The sequence below is a fragment of the Equus asinus genome, chromosome 1, assembly GCF_041296235.1.
Source record: "Equus asinus isolate D_3611 breed Donkey chromosome 1, EquAss-T2T_v2, whole genome shotgun sequence".
Lineage (NCBI taxonomy): Eukaryota > Metazoa > Chordata > Mammalia > Perissodactyla > Equidae > Equus > Equus asinus.
In genome coordinates this window covers 149,404,595-149,416,937 of record NC_091790.1, presented here as the reverse complement: position 1 = coordinate 149,416,937, position 12,343 = coordinate 149,404,595, and the positions used below count along the sequence as shown (strand labels likewise).

Below are 12,343 nucleotides of genomic sequence, written 5' to 3'. Positions count from 1 at the left end.
TATTTCCATGGAGAGTCAGAATAATGTAATCTGGGGATAGAGACTTTTTCAGGTTTGCCATGCTATCATCACTCTCAAATAATTGTTGTCTCTTCAGCCAAGAACAGGGTGGCAGTCAAGAAAGGAAGGATGAAAATTTTATTTGAAAGAGCAAACAGAAGTCATAAGTGCTGGAGACAATTCTCCATGGCTCTCTTGGGTTTTTGCACATTTTGCAAGCAGGCACACTGACTGCTTTGGTCCTGAACAATCGTTTCAAGGATGTTTGTATAGTGAACAGCCTTAGAAGACATAGTCTCTCCCTTCAGAGCAAAATGTCAAGCATGTACACCGCCCATTATAAAAGATTTGGGTTCCGTAAGTTCAGGGTTCCTTTCCTACGCCTGTATGTGAAGATGTTTGCCTTGCCTTGTGGGGAACCAGTGCAGATGCTGACATTCTGGCTACTGCTGATTGTTATAGGGAATAAACTACCCTTTGCCTCTGACCCAGGAGTCTTATGTCTTTTTGCCAGTATCCATGAAACTGAGACTGGCTAACTCGTTAGCTTGACTGTACGGTAAAATCTCAAACCCTTCCCAGTTCTTGACAAGAAGGTGAACTTTTCCACTCTTTCTGAAGTGTGGTGACTCACTCAATATTCAAAGATAGCTAGTCTGGATATTCCACATGTCAGCTGATTCGCTAAGAAGGAAGGGAAGTACCTTCAAAGACCATGGAAATTAATACCCTTGAGAATATTTAGTCAGAATTTGTAACCTAATTCTGAAACACAGATTTCAGTCTCAGTTCTAAATCTCAATCCCTATAACCAGGTCATCCTACAAGCGCCTCTCCTGTCTCCACTAAGAAGTCTTTTTCTCCCTTAGTCTGCCTTTTCTTGCTGTGAGTTGGTAGATCATTCTAGCTGAGTTCCTAAATATAACTTCAGCCTAAAGTGTCTCGGATTGTAAGTGTGGAAGCAAATGATTCCACTGTCCCGTGGCACTGACTACTGGGGTGACAGAGAGGGACAGATGTGGGCATTGGGGTTTGGGCTGCTGGAAGCATGGGGATGGGGCGTTAACAAAATGGATAGGAAAATCACTAGACTCAGGAGGGAAAATTATCCACTCAGTTTTGTTGAAGGACAATTTAAGTGCTAGTACTTTTTATTTTAACAAATGTACTATACTATGTGTTGTATAAAATATACCATTGAAAATCTGGGCAGGGAACTCAGATGAGAGATTAGGCTGCATACTGAGTTACACACAATAATATGATTAGGTGAGACTATTAGGAGAGACAGGTACAGAGAGGGAAGGAAAGAGGACACAGAACCTTTAAAAAAGTCCATCTGTAGTGTTACAGAAGGTGAGGGACCAAGAATAATTGGAAATCAGGAAAATAATTAGGAGAGTACAATGTTACAGAAACCAGGGTAAGAAAGTATCAAGGAAGGTAGATTGCTTGACTTAATAGAATGTTTGTCCACATAAAATTGGTAATAGTTAAATGCAGACTGTGAAGGTTTAAAAAATAAGAGGTCAGTAAGGAAGTAAAGAGAGCAAGTGTTAGCCAGCTGCTCTATTCAGATGTATAACAACAAAAGAAAAAGAAAGGAAAAAGAAGAAAAAAACCGAAGTGGTAGTTTGATTTATTTTCCTTAGAGGAGAATGGATTGTGCTTGTATGCTGAAGAAACCATTGCATTCAATGACTGAAGATGCAGGAAAAAGACAGAACTAAGAAAAATCTGAGAGGATAACTGAGAGAAAAAACCATAAAAGTCAAAAAGTAGAAAACTGAAGATGATGTTAGACAGTTTCAGTCAAGTTGGAGATAATGTCATTGCAGAGTGAGATGAGGATACTACAGGGTGGGTGGTGGGTAGAGATGAGAAAGATGGGTTAACGAGGACAGAAGTCCACTGACCTCTTACATAAAAGAAGTCTAGAGGTAGGCAGATAAGGGTTAGTTTGGTGGCTCCAAGTCATGAGGGACCCTGGGCCATCCTATTTTTGCTTCATCATCCTAGTTTATGGCCTCTGTCTTCATGGTTCAAGATAGCTGCTGGATCTCTATCCACCACATCCACATGTGCTGGCAAGTGAGGAAAAGCAGAAAGGCAAAAAAAGGCTCCTCCCAGATGCATTAGGTCTCTTTAAGCAGCCTTCCTGGAAGTACCACACACAAGTTTTGCTCTCATATATTTGGCCAGAACATACATTAGCCATGCCTATCCACAAAGGAGGCTGGAAAACACAATCTTTTTATCCTCAGCGTGACCAGAGAAAAGTTAGGGTTCTCTTAATAAAAAGGAAAGGAAAATGATATTGGTGTAGGTAATTGTCAGTCTCTGCCATAAACATGGTAAAAGTTTGAGGTGAGGTTAATTATTTCAGTTTTGCCACTTTTTCTAGCCAAGACTGCTTATTAAGAAAAGAAAGTTTTGGCAAGACTATGGCTTAGAGTGGCAGTTACCAATAAGGAAGTGAGCAACTCCAGAATAAAAGCAAAAATATTGCTGAAATCCTAATACTGAGGTCCAGGCTAGTGGCCTGAAAAAGAACAACATGCACTCAAGGTTCTGGAGATCCTAACAAAGGTGAAGAGCTAGCTGAACAAAGGAGAAAGGATTGGGAAAGTGGAAAGAAGAGGCTGTGATTAGAAGAGGAAATTTCAAGTTGACAGAAGTCAGGCAATTACAAATGCTCAGTCTGAGGGTTAGCTGTACTTAACTGGAATGGAAAAATAGGTTATTATAGTTAATGTATAGGAGCTATGGAAACAAGGCTAGAAGGGTTTTGAAAAGAATGATGTCAGGAGAACAAAGTGGAAAGGAACATTGAACTGGTGACTAAAAACCAAGCTATTCATCAAATCAACAGAAACAGAATGCGGAGAGTTGGTGTCAATGTACAGATTTGCCTCTGACTGAAAAGAGATTGTTTAGATATCACAGAGAAATAGTAATGGCAGACATTTATTGAGTACTTGCTATGTGGCAATCAACAAATTATGTATTTTTTAATATAAAAATGATTGTAAATAAACTTTTGGAATAGTTGTAGATTTACATAAAAGTTGTAAAGATATAGAGTTCATTTATTCCCTTCATGTTCCTGTAACATTAATGTCTTACGTAACCATGGTCCATTGGTCAAAACTAGGAAAGTAACATTGGTACAATATTATTAAACTAAACTTTATTTGGATTTCTGCAGTTTTTCCACTAATGCCCTTTTTCTATGGCAGGATGCAACCCAGAATCCCATGTCTCCTTAGCCTCTTCTGATCTGTAACAATGTCTTGGTCTGTTTTTCATGACCTTGACGCTTTAAAGAGTACTTGCAGGAATTTTGTGAAATGCCCCTTAATTTGGGTTTGTCTGATATTTTCTCATGTTAGACTGGGGTTACGTGTTTGCAAGGATACTAGAGCTGAGGTGTGCTTGTCATAGCATCCTATCAGGAGGACATACTATCGTGATTATTATTGGTGACGTTAACCTTGAGCACTCAGTTAAAGTAGTGCTTGCCAGATTTCCACAACATGAAATTATTTTTTCCCTCTCCGTACTCTATTCTTTGGAAGCAAGTCACCGAGCGCAGCCCACACTCAAGGGGAGGAGTATTAACCTCCATCTGTTGGAGGGTGTAGTATCTACAAGTATTTGCCCCTTCTCCCTCATTTATTTATTCAATTATTTATTTACATCAGGATGGGCCCATGCATATTTATTTTCCTATTTGGTTTGTGATTCAATGCTATCATTATTTATTTTGTTACTCAAATTGTTCAACTTTTGGCCATTGGGAACTAAGTGTTTGTACATAGATTATTTATTGAATCCTCCAACGACCCAGTAAGGCAGGTATTACCATTATCCTTATTTTGTAGAAAAGGAAACTCAGGCTTAGAGTACAAAACCTTCCCAATGATTCATCTTCTATGTGTTGAAGCCAGGAGTCTGACTCGAGAGACTGTGTGCTTAGCTTTTCTATGCTGCTCCCAAAAGGAAAGGATGCTGTACAAATGTCAGAGATAAGATGTCTTTTTAACTCATCTCTCTTTAGAGGTGAGATAAAAGGTTTTGAGGGGATTCATCATAAAGGTGTAGTAGTTGTAAATGGATGACCTTCCAAGGGGACAGTATGTAGAGAAAGAACCACAAATGGTGAGAACTAAGCCTGTTGACAGGTGGGAGGAGAGGAAAAAAGCTAAAAATGGAAAGTGAAGGGTGCAGGACAACTAATATCATGCAAGCTATGGGAAGTAAAAAGTTCACTGAGGGTGCAATCAATTTGGTTGTAGGGCCACAGAGAATCAGCCTATGGTTAAGAAGGGAGTAAAGAGAACTTCCACAAAGCAGTATAACAGAAGAGTGGAAAACAAAGCCAGATTTCAGGAAATCAAAAATTGTTTTAGAGAAAGGAAGTAATTTAATAAGAAAAGGGATGCAGGATCAAGTAAGTTTTTTACAGGATGGAGAGAAACCTCCACACAGGGAAGCCTATGGAGGACGAGAGAAAAGACTCTGGAGAAGGGGGACGGAGAAGCCAAGTGCAGAACTGGAAAGGAAGGATGTTATTCTTGGAGTTCGGGGAAACTCACCTCCTCACATTCGAGGTGAGCCTGAGACCAATGATAGTGGTACTGTTGAAGTACGGATGCACTTAGGATGTGTTCTGGGTTTTTGATGGTCTCAATTTTCTTAGTAAAACTGGAAGCAAGGTCCTGTGTACACACTGGGAGAATTAGAGAGGTATTACCTAGTCCTGTGAGTAGCTAACATCCCTGGGTCAGTGTTGGGCAGGCTTGGTGAAAAGAGGGCAAGCTGAAGTCATTCATGCTGACAGAAGCCATTTGACTGAGTGAAAGCAGAGATCAGAAATACAATTATCTGGATTTTTACTTGTTTTCAGATCAAATAGTTAAAATTACATATTTTATGTGCATTTTAGACACAAGACGGTCTTTCCAAAATGTTCAGAACTAAGTATGATGCTAACTTGCTATGTTTCTATTGGGTTGAGAAAAATATCTAATGATTGTAAGGATAAACATAAAATTAATGTGAAAATACTTGTTACTAGAATGAAACTTTGTTTTTCTCAGGAATCCTTCTTCAACAATTTTAATTGCAGAATTCTTGGTGAGTGTCTAGCAGTGATGAATTTAACACCAAAGGCTTAACATGTCATACTTGTTAGAGAGAGAGCATAGGTTTGGGCAATAATTTTTCTAATCTAAGCACAAAATATAACTAATGGTTGTTTTCAAAATTCCTCATAAATATTCTTAAAATGTTATCTATGGAAATGGAATTTTGATTTTAATCTGAGATACTAACATCATTACAACACTGAAAACACAAGGTTTAACAGTCCATTTCAGAAGCATTTTAATCTATGAAGTTATTGGAAGTGTTTTTTATATTCAAGTAAAGGCCAAAATATCCAGAGGAAGAACTTTATAAGAAGTTTCTGAATTATTGACTTAACATGTCCTTAAATATTACAGATTGCCTTAAAGTAAAATAGCTAAAATGCTATACCACAAATACTAATTTCCTTTATAGGACCATAAAGAAGAATTTACATTAAAACATATTATTCATACTTGGTGATTATTTTATTACCATATATTATTGTATACAATTTTGTTTGATAATAAGGATAAGTCATATTTTAAACAAAAATGTACGCATGGCATATGTAACATTTTGAAAGAAAGCGAAAAGCCATGAAAACATTTACCTAAAATTTAGTAATACTAAAAAAACATTGGGTTTGTGCATAGTAATGATGGAGAGCTTCATAATACATCAGAATACTGGTAGATCTTCAGATACTATAAGAATCACCTGGTACAGGGAAAGTTCAAAACAGACACAGCCATAGCTTTAGAAGTGCACATCATCTAAGAATCAATCTCTCAATACAGCAGTACGCAAAGCTGTCTTTGTTTGGCACTTAGCAATACAGACAAAGGTGTATTTGGTTTAATGTGATTTTATTATTCTTAGATAAATTTACTTCTTTTATATAGATAAAAATATACAATATTGCTTAAAAATTTTTAATTTTATAATAAGTGTATAATTGATTGTCATCATATTCACAATTTAAAAAGCCTATTTTTACACTAAACAATTCATCCAATAACCTGTGGGAAAGACTTAAAAAAATGGTTTATATGAAGACTTTTAATGAAAGGTTTAAATGTAAAAATGGTTTATTAATCTAGATACTGGTCTAAATATCTAGTGACACCTCATGCTGGAAAGAAACTATGAAATGTTTTAGACAAATTTGTTTTCTCCAATACTTAAATTGATTCTACAGATTTAATATTTTGACTAAAAATGCAGAGAACTGACATATTTTGTCTGAAGTCACTTTTATATACATTAATTTACTAAAGAAAAGAAAAGAAATGACAAATGTATTTTAATACTACATCTCAGTTTGGGATCCCATCAAGTTTTTATATAATGCATGCAAAACGTGTCTGTGCCCTCAGACCTCATATTTGAATGAAAGAATGACAGCCGGTGGCACTTTCCTTTTAAATCACCTGAGGACAGTGATTAATTTGCCTTACTGAGAATAAAGGTCACTCTATTATGAAAACAACCTAATGTTTGAAATTAAGAGAATGCATGGTTCTCTTTTTCTTAATATCACTTAAAAGCAGTTGGACTCATTATTTGACTTCTTAGAAAGACTGATAAAAGTATGTAAAACCCAAACAAATTATTTACGTGCATGTATAAGGTATGGACTATTTTTAAACAAAAAATTGAAAATATTTTACAAATAATTTTGTTCATTATAAACTATACAATGCACCATTCATTTCACTCATAACAATACTTTCCACCAAACACTGCTATATTCAATCTTAACACTCCTCAAATATGAGAAAAACAGTTTCCACTCTACTAAGTGAAATTTATAAAGTCAACATACTATATCTTAAAAGATAATAGATCTAAAACAGTTTTTAAAGAATTTATCGACACTGAAATCGGTGCTTTGTTTAAAGACCAGAAACAAAGCTGCTTCTCTTCATTGCAAGTTGGTAAGCTGCCTTTCATGGCAGAGTTTTCACACTGTAACATTCAACTATCATGATGGAGACTTCAGGAAAGGGAAATAGTGGTCTCTCTCTTTCTTCCAAAAACACTGTTGAAATTTTAGTGCTGTTGTCTTAATATTTATATAATAATTAAGAAATAATTTGGAAAGACATTTTATACTTTCAAAGTTTTTCAAAATAAGGCACATGGAAACACTTAAAGTCTAGAAGCAACTAGATGTAATAAATAATTACCTTTTCAATCATTATTTGTCCTTTACTTGAAGAAAGTGGATGAGTGCAGTTAAAACATGCTTGGATTAATAAAAATGACTGAATTTAAGAAATACAAATAATATTTGTGTGCAGAATGTTATTAATTTAAAAAAGGAAAAGTATATTTCATATAAAATATACATCCTACAGTGTTATAGGTAGGAAAAACTGTGAGGCACTTACATTAACAATGGAAGAGGAAAGTATTGAGATTACCTTTTTACAAAAGCACCAAACCACTTATTTTAACATCTGAGATAAAAGCAGAAGCTGAAAATATAAGGAGATAGTTTAGTTTCGTAACTTCGTATTTGGAGGACTAAGAATTCAGAAATTAACAACTCAAAGTATTTCATTTTTATTATGACAGAAATTCCCATAGAGAAAACTGTATTGAGTTTTCTTATTTAGAAGAGTCATAAAGCTTCCCTGAATCAGCTCTGTATATTTTGCGGTGCTCAGAAGAACGTCAAATGCAGACAGTATCCCACTCCTCTGTGGCAGCACACTTTCTATTTTAACAACTGTAGTATACGTAATTTTGACATTATATTTTTAACTCCTTTTCAAAAAACATTAAAATTTGGTTTGGAATAACAGTGAACACATTCATCAATGCCTCCATGTGAACTTGCTGATGTCCAACATCGACAGTTTTATTACTCTGTAATCTTTTGCAAACTAATTTAATACAAAAAACAAGGTGAAAATTGGGCTTAGAATTACAGGAATCCACCAGATGTCAAATCGGGGAAAGGTGTGGCTTCTGACGGATGATGAAGGGGCTGAAGATGTGTGGCAGTCTGAGTGTTATTCAATTCAGCTGGATAGGTTTCATTTAAAACTCCTCCATTCTGAAATTGAAAACAAAAATAGCAATGCAATTTATTAGAATGAATCTTTCAAATATCTTAAGCCATTAAATAATAAAATATTTAAAAAATCTCATCTGGCATGTTTTTAACTTCAAATTCCACAATGAATGGCAACTTTGTCAAGTCTTTAAATGGAAGGTAATATTATTTGCCCAGAGAATAGCAGGTTTTAAATAAATTACTCTCATCAATCATAACACAATGCATGCCAGCAATTCTCTTTAAATATATTGTCTAGAGCAGTGCTGTTCAATAGAAATGTAACGTGAGCCACACATGTAATTTTACTTTTTCTAGTAGCCACATTAAAAAGTAAAAGTTAAATTAATTTTAATAATATATTTTACTTAACCTAATATAAATTTATCATTTCAACACGAAATCAATAAAAAAAATTTCACTTTTTTTCAAATTAAGCCTTCAAAACTGGTGTGTATTTTACACTTACAGCACATCTGAATTGAGACTAGCTACATTTCAAGTGCTAGGGAGGCACATGTGGACTGCCTACCCTGAGGGAATACACAGGTCTACAGAATTAGAGTGTAATTCTAATTATTACCTTATCTTATTATTCATAAAGAAATAATACAAAGTAGCAGGGCAAAAAACACTGTAAAGAACTCATGTGCTAATGCAAGCCCCGTTCAAAATGTAACTTTACTTAATTAACTTCTCTACAATTTCCTTTCCTCAAGAGTATATATGTTAGGTTACCTACCCATGCTTACTTCATGCAATGTTGTAAGACAGACTGTAAATGAATATTAAATTTTAACATAATTGAAGGATGTCAGGAATGAGGATAAGAAAACTCTTCTCTGCCATTTTCTATTAAAAAGCTCATATACAATCAGACAAACCGAATGATATGAAAAAAGCCAGACAAAAACAATTAAGGATAAAGACTCAAGTAAGATTTTTAAATTACTATCCTCTAATACACAGTAAACAGATACCAATGAATTATAGCCAGGATTTTCTTCAAAATTAAAATATACTTTAAAATGAACTAAATATCTTCTAATGGAAAAGCATAAATGAAACATGATATATTCATGAGTGGTCATAGACAGCAAATATCATCACTGTTAATTTTTTTAAGTAATTTTTTTTTCCTAGATTTTGTTAAAATATGCTTGCTGCTAGAAGGGTTCTGATGACATGTTTAAACAATAAAAATACAATATCAAACTTGAGTCCTATGATGGAAAGCCAGCTGAGGTATCTTTTTTTCAGAATGCCAGAAAAGGGGCCGACTCCGTGGCCGAGTGGTTAAGTCTGCGTGCTTCGCTTCAATGGCCCAGTGTTTCACTGGTTCGGATGCTGGGCACGGACCTAGCACCGCTCATCAGGCCATGCTGAGGTGGCATCCCACATAACACAACTAGAAGGGCCTACAATTAAGATATACAACTATGTGCTGGGGGTGCTCTGGGGAGAAGAAGAAAAAAAACAATGACAGAAAAAAACTTCCACCTTAAAAGATAAAATGAGGATCTGGTAGATAACATGGAAGGACTGCCAGAGGACAGTGACCAGCCTAGGACTGAATTCTGGACATCATCAAGGACAAACTACACACAAAACAACTGAGCTTTGAAGAAATTATTTTTAAAAATTCAAATATATTTCTGAAGTCCGAATTTTTAAAAGGCCGTAAAATTTTAAAGAATCAACCATAAACCAAAGTCTCTATGCTAAACAATACACTTCACTCATTTCACCTGGTAACTGAAGGACATATTCATGTTGCTTTCATGATATACTTGGATTAATAACATCCTGGAAAAATACTGGCTTTATATATTAAAAAAAAGGCAGGAGTCACAGACAATTAGAAATGCTAACAGGTACACTGCAGATAATAAATTAAAATCACTCACTAGCATAAAAAATTTGTAACTCATGTCTATTTACAATGTAAGAAGACAGACTGACAGGGTTTATTCAAGTTGATGGAACCCTTACCTTGTTTAAAAATGCCTGTGGGCCTGGCAGTGCTGGACTGTACTGGACCTGAGGCACGTGCACCGCATCTGAGTACATGGACACGGCCCCGGCATAACATGTCTGAGGAGTTACTACAGCTGACTGTGGATTTAGTCCATGCTTTTGGTTTTCAGGAACTTGTAAACATGCAACAAAATCTTCTAAATTCGAAGAAGTAGTAGGGTATGGGGATGGTTCAAAATTCCCCATGGGAAAGTCTAACTGTGTACCCTCGGAATGTTGTGGTAATACAGACTGAGGACAGGGAATAAAGTTCTGTGTATAAGGCATAGTATCAATCTCAGGTTTGTAGGCAAACTCTTGATTGCTCCCGGTTAAGTCTGAAAAGACATTATACTGTTGTAGGTCTTGCTGAGGACAACTGAAAGGCACGGATTGGTTAGAGTTCCAATTTGCAAACATGCCATTAACTTGCATGTGCTTTATTTTCTGACACAGTTGCTGCTGCTGCTCCACTGCTGTGTGCTTTTGATGGTGCTGTAGCTGCTGCTGCTGTTCTAACTGTAGCTGCTCCTGTACCATACAGCTTGAGTTCAGAGCCATGGACTGTTGCTGTTGGTAACCTGGACACACTAAGGTAGACTTATTTAAAGAATCTTGGACGTATGTCAGGATTTCATCTGTTATGTCAATGTCTCTCAAGTCCTCCTCTCCAGAAAAGTCAGTTCTGAAAAATTCCTCATTCTGCTGCATGTGTCTGATATCTTCAAAATCAATGCCTAGGTGTTTCATAATGCTGTACAAATCACTATTTTTATTATCTTGAAAGAGCTCTGCATGACCTCCAGAGAGTGTCGGGTTCATTTCCTGAGCCTGACCAATTTGCTCACGTTTCAGGATATTATCATTTCCCATTGGTGCAATATTGTTTTGCCAATTATTGCATTCATTCATAGATTCATTAAAAAAATTTCTTTCGAAAGGTACACTACTTGCAGCAGGATAAAGATAAACAGACTCATCTTGTTGCATCATGGCACCCAGGATGGAACTGGGATTGAGAGAATCCTGATTTAGAGTTGATTTGGTTGCAGAATCTCTTCCACTAGCACCATTTTTACTTCTTAGTGGTAAGGGATCCATCACGGGAGGAAAAGGGCTGGCTAGCTCATACAACACAGCTTCTCCAGTGGCAAACATAAAAGGCAACTTCAAACTTCGTTTTCGTAAATGCTCTGCTCCTTCCTCATCTCTAAAATTGTGTATAAGAAAAAGTTTGCATACATTAAAAAGAGTTTTATCAAAAATTTTTAAATATTAAAGAAATACACTATTTTGACAAATTTTTCTGATGACTGGTGCTATAAAACTGTTTTTCAGACAAACAAATGTAAATGATTTAGAATCTGTCCAAAAATTTTGTCCAGTCATTCCATGCTCAGTTTACATCCCTGATGTCCTGCAGAAAAATAAATTCTTTCTGGAATAAAGACCTAAATAACAGAAACGAACTGTAAGAGAATTTAGGAATCTGAGTGGGAGAGGCGTGTCTCAAAAAAACATAAAATCCAGAAGCTATAAAGGAAAAGATTGGCATAATTGACAATATAAAAATTAAACATTTTTGTATTGTGAAAAGAATTCATAAATCAAGACATGGAGAAAATATTTCTAATACATATATTTATAATTTCATATATATATAACTTAATATCCATAATAGATAAAGAAGTTCAATGAATTGAAAAGAGAGGCAAATGACTCAATAGAAAAATAGGCAAACAACATGAACTGGCAGTTCACAGAAGAAACATGTCCTAGAACAATATAAAAAGATGCCTTGCCTTCTTAGTAATAAGAAGATGAAACCACCTCTCTTAGTAACGAATAGAACAAGCAAATAAAAAAACAAGAATAAATGTACAAAACTGCAAACAACACAATAGATAAACTAGACCACTGATATATAAAGCACAGCATACAGAGAACATACATTCTTGACAAAAGCACACGGGATATTTTACCAACACTGACCATATGTTAGATCATAAATAAGCCACCATAAATTTCAAAGGACTAAAATTATTCAGAACGTTCTCTAACTTCAGTGGAATTAAGCTAAAAGTCAGTAACAAAAAGACAACTAGAAAAATCCCTAACATCAAAAAGTAC

General features: G+C 35.4%; 1 protein-coding gene across 1 annotated transcript in view; it reads right to left on the bottom strand.

Moving 5' to 3' along the window:
* Positions 1–5,596: 5,596 nt before the first annotated feature.
* AHR (aryl hydrocarbon receptor) overlaps positions 5,597–12,343 on the bottom strand; it is a 47,242-nt gene continuing 40,495 nt past the window's right edge. Inside the window, exons 10-11 of the mRNA XM_044766448.2 lie at positions 10,190–11,423; positions 5,597–8,197 (exon numbers count right to left, since the gene is read on the bottom strand). Coding sequence (XP_044622383.2) covers positions 8,066–8,197; positions 10,190–11,423 — 1,366 coding nt within the window. The 3' untranslated portion in view covers positions 5,597–8,065. The remainder of the gene's footprint in view (positions 8,198–10,189; positions 11,424–12,343) is intronic.